The sequence below is a fragment of the Sturnus vulgaris genome, chromosome 4 (assembly GCF_052056855.1).
Source record: "Sturnus vulgaris isolate bStuVul1 chromosome 4, bStuVul1.hap1, whole genome shotgun sequence".
Lineage (NCBI taxonomy): Eukaryota > Metazoa > Chordata > Aves > Passeriformes > Sturnidae > Sturnus > Sturnus vulgaris.
The window spans coordinates 22757600-22772706 of NC_142246.1; the positions used below are offsets into that span (position 1 = coordinate 22757600).

At 36.7% G+C, this 15107-nt stretch overlaps 1 protein-coding gene across 4 annotated transcripts in view; it reads left to right on the top strand.

Moving 5' to 3' along the window:
* The window catches only part of N4BP2 (NEDD4 binding protein 2), a 36529-nt gene that overhangs the window by 3377 nt on the left and 18045 nt on the right, over positions 1-15107 (top strand). For 3 of the 4 annotated variants that reach the window (XM_088163291.1, XM_088163294.1, XM_088163293.1), the window contains exons 2-9: positions 937-1051; positions 1341-1513; positions 4489-4826; positions 6678-7884; positions 8716-8840; positions 10007-10095; positions 11595-11671; positions 13377-13532. In XM_088163291.1, coding sequence (XP_088019417.1) covers positions 4610-4826; positions 6678-7884; positions 8716-8840; positions 10007-10095; positions 11595-11671; positions 13377-13532 — 1871 coding nt within the window. In that variant the 5' untranslated portion in view covers positions 937-1051; positions 1341-1513; positions 4489-4609. Of the gene's footprint in view, positions 1-121; positions 269-936; positions 1052-1340; positions 1514-4488; positions 4827-6677; positions 7885-8715; positions 8841-10006; positions 10096-11594; positions 11672-13376; positions 13533-15107 lie in introns of those variants that run through there. The other variant, XM_088163292.1, reaches the window with a different exon arrangement.

Below are 15107 nucleotides of genomic sequence, written 5' to 3' on the forward strand. Positions count from 1 at the left end.
GGGGGGACTCAAACATTGTCCAAAAAAGAAAAGCTTCTGATTTCATAAATACTAGAAAGTAAAATGAATTGGTGTCAATTTGATTTCATTGTCTGCTTTTCCTCTTGTGCTTGTATTTAAATACTTAATTGTTTTCCTCCATTCAGGAAACCTCAAAGTGCAAATGAATAAATGTGGAAATAGCCTTTGTTGAAAGGTTGTTCTGTAAAATCACTGAATGGCTTTTCAGCTTTTCTTGGTATGGTTTTTCTGAAGCCACTTCGTTGAGGTGAATAACTTTCTATGTCTGCAACATATCCTTTATTTTGTAAATTTGAACTCTCATTGTCAAGTTCTTGGTTAAGTGAAGTGTTTTGTGTGTTTTGATAGCAGTTTTTAATTCTTTGGAGCAGTGGAATAAGGTTAGATGCAAAATGTGAGATGGATATCTCCATTTCTTGTGAAGATTTAGGCCATTAACTTGTCATGTTAGGAATGTGACAGAATAGTTCTTCCAGATTCTTTACCTAATTTCGGTGTACATATCCAGTTTGGTTTTGGTGGTTTTTTGTTGTTGTTGTGTAGAGGTTTGTTTTGTTTTGTTTTTTTGGGGTTTTTTGGGTTTTTTTGGTTTTTTTTTTTTGGTTTTTTTTTGTTGTTGTTTGTTTTTGTTTTTTGGTTTTTTTCTTTTTTTTTTTCTTTTTTTTTTTGTGGTTTTATTGCTGTTTGGACTTTTTTTAAGTTTGTTTGGAAGCACAAGACTTGCAAGGAGTAATCTCTAGGCTAATATGTACACTGGAATTAAGTCAGACTTTGAGTAGACCCGGCATCTTTGGTATGTACACAGTGGCTTAGGAGTTGGCAGATGCTTTGATGAACCAAAGTGGAGCTCTTTATCATCAGTAAGACTATAGAAATAAGCTGTGTGAGTAACATAATCTTATTTTGATGTACCAGGTTTTATTTGACTAATTTCCCACATGATGGAATGAATGTAATCTTCACCAGCATGGATATGTAGACCTTTTCAAGATGGTTAAGAACTGTGGCGAAAAACCAAGTGGAATGACAAGTGAGGAAACTTACATTTATTTCTAACTAATTCTTCTGCTATGTTATTTCTTTACCTGATGTAAGCCAGCTTTTTAAGATAAGAAATCATCTAAAAACTGAAATCAGGTAGATGTTCTTATCCTTAGGAAAACTTGGAGTTGAGCTCAGCTTGATATTTTGGCTACTTATTTAAGATATTAGCTATGTTTAATCTACTCAAACCTATTAAGTGTATTGCTCAGTGTTAAAACTGCTTAAAGTGAGCAAAATACAAATTTTAATTTGTATTCTGATTATTCCTTTGTCAGGAGGAAGCAGCCACTTCTACTGACATCTGATTTGTATGTTAGAAAGTATGGTTTCCTGAGAGAAGAGTGCATTATAGTTTTTAACAGCAAATCTTTATTAAATGTGCCATCAGTGGTGGCTTTGGAAAGATGAGAAAGGACCCACTGTGGGGCAGCTCAGTGAAGCTAAAGATGTAAGTTCTATCCCATTGCTATTTTATATGTATTACAAGTAGAGATTTTCTTTTCCAGTCCCGGCTTGTAAGTATATATGTGCATGTGTTTGGGTTTTTTTAAAGCCAGAAGGTTTGCATGGACTTTACATGATAAATATTTTATATAGTTTTAAATTAAGAAATTGTTCAAAAACCCCAAAAGCAAACCAGACTAAAAAACTGTCACCACCACCACCCAACCAAAACCAAACCAACCTCTTTTATATGTATGGAGTTAACTACCTTAAAGTATTCAGAGAAATTTAAAAATACATACAAATTGGGCTGCTTCGTTCATATTGTTTTACTCTTGGGTTATGTGAAGGCTAGAGACTTCTGTCCTTAACAAATGAAGAGATAATACTGATAAATTTGCCATTTTAACTTGGTCACAGTTAAACCAGAAGTGTCTTATGCTGCTTAATGCTTTTAGTAAACATTCAGTAGTGGTTGGACTACTTCCCTGGTCTGTTTGCTTAATAAATAAGGCCTTGTAATGACTTTGAAGAACTGTATTTGCTGCTAATGGTTTCCTAATGCAATCTCTTTGATTTAAAAAGTTTTGTGAATACTTTTGGTATCAACTATAACTTAGTTGTAAACTACTAAAGTAGTTTAGTATTTTTCTTCCTCTGTGTGTTCTGTGTGTTCTGCCTGCTCTTGAATACTACCTCTTTGCTTCTTTTCCTATACTTGAGATGTTATGTGTAATAGGACTTGCAGTCAGAGCATGTTTTTCAGCAGTATGTCATTACAGGATTGATCATTATAAGACAGCTGGATTCAAACACTAACACTTGAAGTGTTCTGCTTAAAGGCTATTGCTGCACAATAATGTCAAGGTGCATTAATAACTTTCTCCCTTGCAGGATCTTTCCTTTGTCACTGAACTTTTTATGGAGGAACAACCACATTTTTTAGCACTGTTAATGTTGTTTAAGTTAGGACAACCTTTTCTATGGGTAGAGGATGAATCAGTTAGATACAGAAGTTTGAAAAACAAGACCTGCTGTAACTTTTTTTTTAAATCATTGAATAGTTTTTCATGACAGTAAAGAATGGTGTAAGAATGGCTAATCAGAGAGGTGAACCAAAAAAAGTGGGATGAAGAAACCAGCTGCAACTGTTCCAGCTCAGTCTGACCAAATAGCATTTTCCACTATGGTTTCTCCTTTATTTTTGGAAGTCCGCTTCTTCCTTTTCCTGTGCATTGTTTTCCTTGTCATACATTTCAGACATCCTTGACCTTGTTATTGTTTCAGACATCAGTCTTGTTTGTCTCTCTAAAGTCCATGTACACATGATAGAAACTCCTGGGATCCTGGAGTTGTCTGTTTTCCTTTCGTAAACTTCTATGACTTGAGAACATAACAGTCAACATTCTGCTAAACATTGAATCTCTTGTTTGTTGGAAGAGATTGATTGAGGATAATGGAGAAGTGCTGTTTGAATCTGGCACTAATCTGGCATTGTCATCTGTGTGTCAGTGATCCAGGGAGGGAAGGACTAAGTGAAAATGGAAGTGCTGCCATTGATTTATCTGCACATGTTGAGTTGATCATCACTGGCAAAATACCTGTTTTATATAAAAGCAGGTATTTTATGGCCTACTCAGTAATTGTTATTGGTAAACAGTGACTCTTTGCTGTAATTAATTTCAGATTTCTGTGCCTTACTAAGGTTTGCTAGTCTTCTGAATAATTATTTGTAAAAAATATATATTAGTTTATTACGATCATCACAAGAACTCAACAGAGCTTTGATACTGATATAACGAAAGTAAAGGAGGCCATGAAAACAGCCTGGTTCAAGCAGGGCTGTTTGGTCAGGTTTTGAGAATATGTGGCGTTGCAGACTCCATAACCTCGCTGCCAGTGTTTGAACACTGAAGAACTTCTGCTTGTTCTTAAAATACCATGAAAGGGGGCTAGTCGAAAGACTTTTGAAAAATTTGGTAGCATGTTACATTTCCAATACTTTCCTTAGAGGAGTAGTTTCTGAATGTTAACACCATGTAGATGTACCATAATGTTAACTGGTCCTCAGTGTTGGAGTCTGAAACAGAGGTCTCTCTGAGGAACTCAGAGAGAGATTAACAAGCTGCAGTGAGAGCTGAAAAACATAGTCCTAAGTACCAATGTAGAAAACAAATCTTAGAAACAAGTCTCTGTGAAAGTTCCAAAACATAGTTTTAGGCATAATAAAAATATAGTAAGAATATTGCTTACATTTTTAAATAGAACAGATAGACTATATGCGTAGTTTATACGTAAACTTTCGTACTAAGAAACTGGAATTCTAATAGGTTAAGAAGAAATGCTTGAGATTCGTGTTTTTACCTTGTTGGGTAATTTGTGTATAAGAATCTATGCATTGGGGAGAGACGCTGTATCTTGCTTCTCTCCCCTCACTGCCATCATGATCCCCCGAAGAAGACGGGAGCTGCGGCTGCAACATCGGCCCTCCCGGAGCCTTGCATGAGGAGCTGCTTCTACTTCTAATTGAGATTTTACTTCTATTTAGGACTCTATGCCGAAAACTTCTAGCACAGACTTTAACACTTGGGATTTTTTGAGACTGATGTGCCTTTACAATAAACAACTTTATAGCAACTAATAACTGCTCAGCTCTTTTAAAGAAAAGAAAACCCGACACTCAGTAGCAGAGGAATGTTTGTGAACTGCCCGCCTGGCATTGCAAACTTTACTTTTCTGGATTTCTCTTTTAAGCTACATTTTATTTGTTCTGTCTTCCAGATGCAGATTCGGTGTCTAGTTAACTTGAAAATAAGGCTGCTCTAGCTGTCAGCCTTTTGAAAAGAAGAAAGGCAGACATCTAGAAAATGTTTTCCTGTATGCTTATGTATTTTTTTTATCTTTTAACTATTTAAATAGAAGACATGGAAATGTGATTATGTATTTTATTAATTTTTTTCTGTTTTTTTTTAATTCCAGGTCTGCAATTTATGTTCAGTCTATCCCAGTTAGGAGAGCTTTTTTTGTGATTTTTAAGTTTGGTGCTGTCAGCCCCATGTGAACAAACCAGAACAAAAAGTGCACTGGGTATTAGGAAACAATGCCACGGAAGAGGAAAAGTGGTGGGAATCCTTCTCAGAAGAATGGCAATTCTGACAGAACTACTGTTGCTGTATCCCAGGGGGACCCAAGCCACTTAATGACACAAGCAATGCATTATGTCAATAAGGAAGAGCTCTTCAACAGCATGTCAGAGATGTTTTCTGACCTAGATCCTAGTGTGGTTTATATGGTTCTGTCTGAATGTGATTTTAAAGGTAAATAATACACAGCTGACATGAATTTTGTTTCATGTGCAGATAGCTCTTAACTAGTGCAACTCCAGGAAGGTTGGTGTGGGTGTTGCAATCATATTTGTGAGTTTAACTTTTAATAAGTAGGTGAATAATAATATTTTGAAATTTTGCAACCATGTAAGATTCTCGAAGTTTAACAATGTTTCTGTGAGGCTGGTAAATGGAGCAGTGTGCTCCACAAATGGAGGTGCTGTTTAGAGTGGATTGTTCTGTGACAGAGAGCAGGCAGTGATGGAGTTGTGAGGAGAATCTGGTTTTTCTGATTAGTTTTGTGCCCTATCTGCAAGATGCCTAAGCAGTTTCTGCAGGAGGGGTATTTTATGTTCTAGATCACAATTTTTTGCTGGTATGCCAATATGTGGTCCTGGCAGCATTTGCTTTTCCTTAAATAGTTGAACTGAGCTTTTGTTTTTCATTTATTTTGCATTGTCATCTTACTGTGTCCACTGAGGATTAGTTTCTGTAGGAGAAATTCTGTTTGCTGTGTTTAGTTCTCTGCAGCCTTGCTGGAACTAAAGCAAGGAATTAGTTTCTTTCCCTACGTTCTGCCAACCTACATACCCAACTCTCCTGGCAGACTATTTTCTTATTTATGCCCAGTCCGTCCCATTCCTTTGTGATTTCAAAATTCCTCTCTATGCAAGGTCATTTGCTTATGATAAAAGTACTGCATGAGGTGCAGGATAGCAATGTCTGAGGAGTTACCTGTCAGGGGAATAAGTCATATATGGAGCATTTTAATCAATTTGTATTCATATGATGTGATTAACTGAGATTATTGTAAGAATATATGCAAAGAAAGCAGATTTTGACATTTTTTTTATATGTATGAAAGCTAGGTAACCATTAAAAGGACTGTTTTTATTACCTAAATTCTACAGAGTTTATAACTCAAGGACAAATGTGAGAGTGCTGTTACAATTGTTGTTCATTTTAAAATCGAATTTGATGGAATTACTGATTCTTGCTTTGATCTCTTAATAAGAGTTATATATCTTAATAAGATTCGCCTTTATCATAATTACAGTTTTATCTAAAGCTTATTGGAGAATGCAGTAAACATGTAGAGTTCATAGCCTTGTACTGCTAACAGTAGTTTAAAACTGGAAAGGTTAGCATATTTAAGTGCAGTAAGTTGTTTTCATACAGTAGAGAAGCTGGAAGGATGACAAAGATTTTGTTTAATGAATGTGGACAGAGTTGTACTGATGTGAGCTTAAAGTTTTTGCTACCCTATATTTCAGGAACACAGAAGCTTAGCTGTAGGACTCAGATGATGTTTGTGCTTGCTTTTCATTTTGTTCATGTTAATCACCCTCTGCTCCATTTAGTGGCTTTACAAGGAACTAATGCAGTTATTGGACTTTTCAGGCTGTATTAGATAGGACATTTTAAAGTGGGCCACAGTGAACATACTTTGCATACTTTTATCTCTTTCATCCTCTGTAGAGTTTCCAGTTCATTTTACACTATTCCAGCTATATGAGTTAGATTAGAAATAAGTATCCATTTAAACATCCAGCTCTGGTATTTTTCCAGTTAAAATAGGTAATTTTTAGACAGTATTTCCATAGTAATTTTAAAATTTATTTGGTTGTTATTTTTCAATATGTCTATATTGAGTTCTGCCTTTACTTCTAATGAGAAGTGGATCAAGGGAGTTTCAGAAGCTATGTTTAAAGGTGAATTGTGAACTGTCTTTTGGTTGTTTCTTTAGTTGTAATAAATGTTTCTTCAGGTAAAAAAATTACATGCACATCAGCTTAGGTTTGTTTAGATGACCGTGCTTTATTCTGTTTTCTTACCCAACAGTAGAAAATGCTATGGATCATCTTCTAGAGCTGTCCACCCATGCCAAAGGAGTAGCATCTTCAAAAACCTTGGGTTTTGATTTAGCAGCATCATCATTACCTCTTGTTAATCAGCAAAGATCTATTGCAAATGAAAGAATGAGGGGAGGTTCTGGAGCAGCAATAGAAAAGGTCCCGTCACCTGGTGTGCAGCTGACTGGAGACCTGAATTCCTTACTAGAAACTGCCTTTCAGAGTTACAGCTTGAGTGAGGAATTGCCTAATTCTTCAGATGACCAAATAGTTGAGCACCCTGTGGAACATGATGGTTTTACCGAATATCCTGAGTGGGAAAAGTCAGATTCGTTTTGCAATGCCCTACTTTTTCCACAGCAAGCAGAGACAAATAATGTGGTTTTAGAAAACTCCTGCTGTTCCCAGCCACCAGTGAGTCAGCTGAGCATCCAGGCAAGCTCATCATCTGCATCAGACAGTTTTGCACAGATACTGGAAGATTCTGATTTGTTGGAAATACATGTTCAACGTGATGTGGCTTCAGAAGTATATAAACTATCAAATGGAGAAATATGTGAACATTCTGATCAGACGCAAGATACTGTTTTGGATCAAAGTAGTGTGACTGCTGCCTCTTGCGGGTCCTCCCAAAAACCTATGGAACTTGGAGCAGCTGTTACTGGAGATCCTAATTCAAGGTGCCTGGAACAACATGAAGATGCAATGAATGCCTTTAGCAGCTACCAGAGTGCTTCTCTTCCAGAGGCGTGTATCTCTCCTGAAACTTCCAGTTTCAAAACACAAAAACCTGCAGATACTCAGCAAACTCAGCAGGGTTATAACTTAAATTTTTCTACACCATCAGGTCAATCTCAACAACACTGGAATCTCATGGCTCCTGTGTTTTATCCATCCAGTGGAACTCACAGCTTTGTAATTCCTGTGGCTGCCAGTCCAGGGCAGTGGAGACCTGTTTCTGACTGTAGAACTTTGGAAAAAGGACTTTTTCTTTCCTCCCCAGTGGTTTCAAATGCCTGGGATGGCAACCCTTCTCTGAAGGTATGGGGAAATCAAGATAGAAACTCAAAATTGAACCTCTCACAAGCACAACAACCACGTGTTTGTCACATGATGAGAAAAAAGATGCAACTTATAGGTCCAGTACTTGTCCTTCTCAGAGGTGTTCCAGGATCAGGAAAATCGTATTTGGCAAGGTAGAACATTTATATTGTGAGCTTCTAAAAAAAATTGCTTAATTGTGTACAGGTTTTGGCACAGGCAGAGAGAATTTTCTGACACATGTAAATAGTAATGTATAAACCCTAAATTGCCAGCTAAACTGCACACAGTGTGATGGGTAATCATAATTGGTGAGAGCAGAGTTGCTTGTAGGTCCTTTCCTAGTGGAAATTTAAATAGGAATGATGAGCTTTAACTTCTGTCACTGAACAGAGGAGTTGGTCAGTAGAGCATCATTGCTGTAGTGTTAAGTCTGCTGTATTCTTTCAGTCCCAGTTTATTTAGAATGTTTTCTTGGAGTAACACTGATGGAAATACGACAGCTGTTTACAGGCAGAAATTCCCCTTTCACTGTACAACTTTTTTTTATAGGTAGTATATGTGAAGCTTCTTGGGGGGAATTTTTGATTTCTTACTCTCTAAAGGCCTGGTTTGCACTTAGACTCCTTTTGACTGACACCTGAAACATTTGATGCAATTAAGACAAGATATTTGTCAGTGTGGAAGTATGTCATTACATATAGATAGAAAAATATCTCCCTTGTTTTGAAATTAGAGATTTGTAGGGAAACTATATAAACTCTCTCCCCTACATAATCCTCAGCCTTTGGAAAAAACAAAGGAGGGAAATTATTATAGATTCCATTTGCTTGGAAACTGACTTTTTTTTCTCCTCTTACCTACATTTGTTGCTTCCATTACAATTAATTTTGGTTTACTGCAAGAGACTAAAAAAAGTATATATGGTAGTGACATTGGAACCTGGGAGGAGAAGGGGAAAAAACTATTTTCTTGATCTTTCACAGGAATCTGCTTGAGGATAATCCAGGTGGAATCATTCTTAGTACTGATGATTACTTTTACAAACATGGACAATACCATTATGACCCTGATTGCTTAGGGGAAGCACATGACTGGAACAGGAAACGAGGTGAGATATAAATAAGGAATTAGCTTGCTCATTTACAGTTCAGTGCTTGTGTGGTGTTTACAAATCTGCCTGGCTTGTTACGTGACAAGTATTCATCACATCGTAGAAGTATTTTTTAATATGTGCAGAGAAAGAATATGAGCACAAACTCAGAAGTCATCTGTTCATTGTGTGTTTTGCAATTAGAAATGCCAGTGTCTTTGTGAAGAGTGTATTTTGTCCTCAGATTTTATCATGGTATGTATTTTGGGTAGTGTCCCATTTCCAGAGTGGTTGCCTACACCATCTCCCAGAAATATTTTTTCTGAAATGATCCATAATATGCATATATAGTAAGTAATGAGGATACATATAATACACAGATATCTTCCTGCTCTTTGTTATCTTTTTTCTTCTCTTGTACACAAAATTGTTGTCAAATCTGAACAAAATCAGAAGAGCAAGACAGAATAAATAATTTTTTCCCCTTTTCATAATTGGGTAGGGTTTTTTTTGGCAGTGACCTATGCTAAATTCACCATAGAACATTTCTTTTTAAGCTTTTACTTGCTAAATTTGAACCACGATCCTTTTTCTGCTGTCAAATTTCTACCAGTAGAGAAACTAATAAATAAATGTGGGATTCAACAAGAACTGTGATTGTTCAGACACATTGTAAGATGGCTACAGAAACATGGTGCTGTGTCTCAAAGTTAGTGGTTCTATACATTTCATTACTGTGTAATTAAATTAAAATAATTATTGTGGTTTTTCATATTTTATGCAGTTTACAGAGTGGACTAATCTTAAGACTGTTATAAAGCCAAGAATTTTGTATGCAACAAAGAAGTCCACTTTAAGGTGATCATGTAGTTTTTTTAGTTTAATTTACTGATTGATTAGTCATCTTGGTGCATTTTACATCTGCATTTTCATTCCTTATCATACATACGTTAATTCAAAAGCTAATGCCATATCTCAGTAGCTTTACATGTGAGGGGGGGATTTCTGAAATAGAGGGCCTTGAAACAGATTAAGCTATGGCAAGAGTTCTTCACACAGTGGTTAATCATTATGGATTATCTACGTAAAAATAGAAAAAATTAGATAGTTAATATTAATATTATATTCACCCAATGTAATGAAATTAGCTGTATTACATTGTTTTGTACATGTGTATTTTTCAGCCAAAGAAGCATTTGAAATGAGAATCTCTCCTATAATAATTGACAACACAAACATACAAGCATGGGAGATGAAGCCTTATGTTATTTTGGTTAGTATTACAATTTGACCAGTGAAAAGAGATTATTTACTAGCATGGCAACAACATATGTTTTAAAATGGGAGTGTCTTTCTTGGTCTAGCTGCTATTCTGCAAGGAAGTCTGGAGTAAAATTAAAGAAGTGTTGCATGGGATCATATTGCCCAGTGTCGTGTTGTGTGACTCAGTGTCATGTGTCATGTGGTATATGAGCATTAACCTGGCCTAGTTACCAAAAGCCAAAGGCAAGTGCTTTGTTCTTGGGGCCAAAAGCAAATGTTGTTGAAGAAACTGAATTTTGTTCCTCTTTTATATGATCACTAAAATTAGAAGCTACTTTAAAAATGTAATCAACACTAATGAATGAGTGGTGTGATGCTCTGTAAAACTTGAAAACTCAGTTTCATCCGAAATACGACGTATAGGTAGATACCAGTTGGAGGCTAGAGTTACCAAATAATTGCTAGCTTGCTTGAAGTTGTGCAGATTTACTTAATACTTTTTGTTGAAGTGATCCCAGCTTTTCACTCAATAGTTTCTATATGGGCATCAGCACTTTTAGAGTCTAGAGCATATTTTGCTATTGATCATTGACCATATTGGTTGGTAGTTAGAACAGCATTATTTAACTGAAATACTACATTGCAAAAAAAGTATTTTGGGATTTCTCCTTGCCTGTTACAGAAACACAGCAGAGAGTGTAGTACATGTAATTGACAGCGTTTGAGCACATAGCCTACATATGCTGCATATGCTGTTAATGGATTAATGAACAGTGAGACTTTAACACAGATAGTTTTTGTTAATAAAGTGTTTATTTTATTATCCTTGCATTTATTAACAACTGTTCAGATTAGCAGTTCTTTTATAAGTTATGTCTTTCATTTTGTGGTATACTGAAATCAAGATGCAACAAGAGTTCTTTCAGAAGTGCAGTGTTTGGTACATCGATAAGAATTTTTTCTGAAAACAGGAACGGGGAGAAACAGCACAGTACTTGCAATGTTTCATCTCATTAGACTTTAGGCTCCTTTTCTGTCATGATGAGACTGGCCTATATAGGAATCATTTACTTGCAGCTTGGTCACGTTCCCATGTGGCAGGAAGGCACAACAGCGGTGCTAATGTAATTGAATTGCTTGTTTTGGTCTTGGTTCACATCTAGTCAGCTCTGAATGTAAGCTGTGCACTTTCCTCTGTCTTGGAGAGGCTGTATATAAATGTGCATGCTCTATCTGGAAAGAGGAGACGTTTTGCAGTATTGTCTTGGGGAAGACACATCATGGCACACGTTTAATTTTATGGTGAGAAATACATGTATGTGTTTTAATAAACCTCAGTTATATAAATCAAAGTGCAACACTGAACAAAAGTGTTATTCCAAATGTTTAATAGGTATGAAAAAAGCAAAAAACAGCTTTGAAGAGGCAAGCTAGGCATACAGTGTGCTTTGTCATAGAAATAAGAAATGGGTGATGTGGTATGTTCTGTTTTATCTCTCTTTTATTTAGGCTCAGCAGTTCAAATACAAAGTAATGTTCCGAGAACCAGACACTTGGTGGAAGTTTAAACCAAAAGAACTTGAAAGGTAAGAATGTAAAGGAAAATGACATACTGGACAGTATAAGCTATGATTTTTAAAAAGGTATCGCTCAGCACAATGGCTAGTGAAGTAGCAGGGTATCTGTCAAAATTTTTGTAATAATAAGTAGGCTTTTAATGATATTTTGTGGACTTTTGTATGTATGTATTATAAGATCTTTTGTCACTTCAGTTACCTGCAATAGACTGTAATGTTTTCATTATTAGAGTTCTTTGCATGTAAAGTATAGTGACTGTTACTTTGGGTTACTGAGGTTGGGCTTTTTTTGTATCCTGGTCTGTTGCTTTAGTTGAAGTGTTTCTGCTGTCATTGAAATTAGGGCAGTTAGCACCTTGTGGCACAAGAGGGACAAACCTCTGTGCATCATCATTGATGCTTAGCTCTTCTTTAGCAGGACCATCTATTACTTAGGACTGAAATCACCAAGACATAAACCCTATGTAAGTGAATAATAAAACATAAGAAAACATAATGAGAAAGTTGGCTAGATGCCAGATTCAAATGTTATGCTCACTGTCCAAAGTGAAGGCTTATGTCCCTGTGGGGAGGGACTGCAGCTCTTTAATGTCCTTTTTATGACTTGGATGCTGGGACAGAGTGCACTCTTAGCAAATTTGTAGGTGATATGGAACTGAGCAAGAGTAGTTTATTCAGCCTTAAGCAGAGATCATTGAAGAAGAATCATGTTGTTGTATTCAGCTACCTTTTGAAAGATTACAGAGAAGACTAAAAAGAATTGTGCAGGGATAGGAGAAACCAAACAAACTGGAACTTTTGATTACATGAAAGAAAAAAGCCTAACATTTATTTTAAAGGTGGTTAGATACTGAAAGAGTTTGCCCAGAGAGTTTGTAGACTTTCAGTCATTTTTTGATATTCAAAATCAGACAAAAAGCTCTGGGCAAGCTGATCTAGTTGTACTTTCTCTGAGTAGGAGACTGACGTCTGAGACTTCCAGAGTCCCTTCCAACAGAAGTTATTTTGTGATTTTATAGTATCTGTTGTCATCTGAATTTGCATGTTTAGCTTAGGGTTGGCTGCTTTTTAAGTGAGCTAAGGTAGATTATTTTCCTTCTTAAAATAAAAGTTAAACCTTTTCTTCTGTATTTTCAATTTCTCTTTTACTATCCTTGGCCAGATTAACTTGTTCTAGGTGGAACTGCAGCAAGAACACAGTGCTAGGTGGTGCTTAACCGAGTTAGTGAAAATTTCTGGTGAAAGGATGTCCAGAATAGTAGGTGAATAGGTTTTCTTCAATGCTCAATGAGTTCAGTTCAGCAAAACCAAAGAAAGAAGACTGAATTCAGAAGTCTTCTGTACCCAGTTTGATATCCTGCATCACTGTCAGGATCTGATATAGTGTGTTTTCTGAAACTTATTTGAAGAAGATGCATTATTGGTACAGTTTTAGATTTTAGTATTGTGCAAAACATCCAATTGCAGTATAGGGAGACCAGATGGGGTGAAGAAGTGGAGCAGCAATTTGTCTGATATGTCCTGTTTACAACACCTTAGTGTACTGATACAGAAAGAATTGCTGTTTCACAGATTTTCACCTGGCTCCCTGAATTCTTTGGTTACTCTTGCTAACTATTAAATTTGTTAAATTATTACTAAATTATTCTCTTTTGTCATTGTAATTCAAAAATCTGAAATGTTCCTTTTTTGTTTGTTTATTTTCAATTCATAGGAGAAACATTCATGGTGTATCTAAGGAAAAGATCAAAAGAATGTTGGAACGGTATGAACGCTGCCTTACTGTTAGATCAATATTGAATTCTTCAGTTCCAGACGAATCAGAAGCTGCTGGCTGGAGTGAAGATCCGTGTCAGGAGGAAAGCCAGAGGTTAGATTCTTCCACTAGCTCTGTAGCATCAAATAAAAGGCTACAAAAGCCTTTTAGCTTCTTGGCAACAAAACCTGGGTAATAGTGTCGAACAGTGAATGCATTAAAAAAGATGGTTAAATACCAAAAACATTCCCTACATAGTTTTCTTAATTTTTAAGAATTTCAGGATTTTCCGAAATGAACAGTCAAGGGATCTAGTCAACTTTCCAATCTTTTGAAAGTCTCCCATTATGGCTGTGTTACTTTTCAAGAAGCCAGTCTTGGCTGAGTTTCTGTTATCTTAGAAATGTTGTTGGATATACACTATAGATACAAAGCACTTTAAATCTATAAATTGTTTTTAGAAGAATGTAGTGCCAAATAAGAGCAAATTACTGTTTCCAAGTTTGTATGTTGATGTTAGATTATATCTTTGTGATAGAAGGTGAATTCTTTGTGCAGTAGTAACAGGTTACCTACTTGCTCTTCAGTATACTTGCCTTAAACTTGCCCAGGTTTCTGTTGGTGTGTCCAGGACTGTTCTGTAGTTGCCAGTATGGATCGTGCAGTGTATTGTAATGCACAGTGTTGTAACTCACTAGATGTATTGGAAATGGTAGATTCTGTGACCCCTGTGGTGTCCTGTGGCCTGGTCCCTCTCCCCATACCCAGTTGGCCGAGATCCAATTTCTTCCCACCCCCTTACAGACCCTAGAAAAGAGCTGTGCCCCCTGACCTCGCCCTCTTTTCGCTCCTGGAGGACCACAAGAAATAAACCTCAGCCTCTCCCCAGGGGGGAAAGAGCCTCTTTTGTTATCTTTTATTCACGTTCATGTAGTAGATCCCAGAGGCTTCTTCCTAACGTCTGAGCTAGTCGGGAACTAGGGTAAAGTCTCAGGGAAGGCTACAGCACAGTGTCATGGCTCAGGAACAGCACTCCCCATTCCAGTGCCCCCACTGAGACTCACAAACCACACATTGCTTGTTCACTCCCCCTTCCTCTTCCCATTCCTGCTCCAGCAACAACAGGAGGTGGTCTAGAATAACCTCCGTGTTCTGGCCAAAACTAGGACACATAGGAAATCAGATTTTTTTTCAGTTATTTCACTTGGGTTTTGCATGTGTGATGTATTTGAAATGATAATTAATGGAATGTAGTTGATTGTGAAAAATGGTTTGACAAGAAAAGGCACATTCTTAGTTAATGTCTAGACTGTCTTTAGCATTAAGCCAACAGGAGAGAGCAACAGTCATTAGATAGAAGTATATTTACCAGACTTGCTGATATGAGTGAGGAAATGTCTGGCAGCAAAGTGCTCTGATACAAAACTGAATGCTGGAAATGGGATGGGGATGAGATTGACTCCTGAGAAGGTGCTCTTAGCCCTGTGCTCTAGTAAGAAAGGGAGACTTACTAAAAAAAGTTCATATTTGCTTAGCTCCTTTTTTATTGAGGAGTGTTGGAGTTACAGCTAGTCATAAATTTGTTTTCCTCTCACTAGGAGTCTAACTAGGTTAAACTCTCTAGTTCTAACTGGAGTTGAAAATGTGGACAAATGTTTTAAGAAGGTTTGAAGTGGGTTTACATTTCAC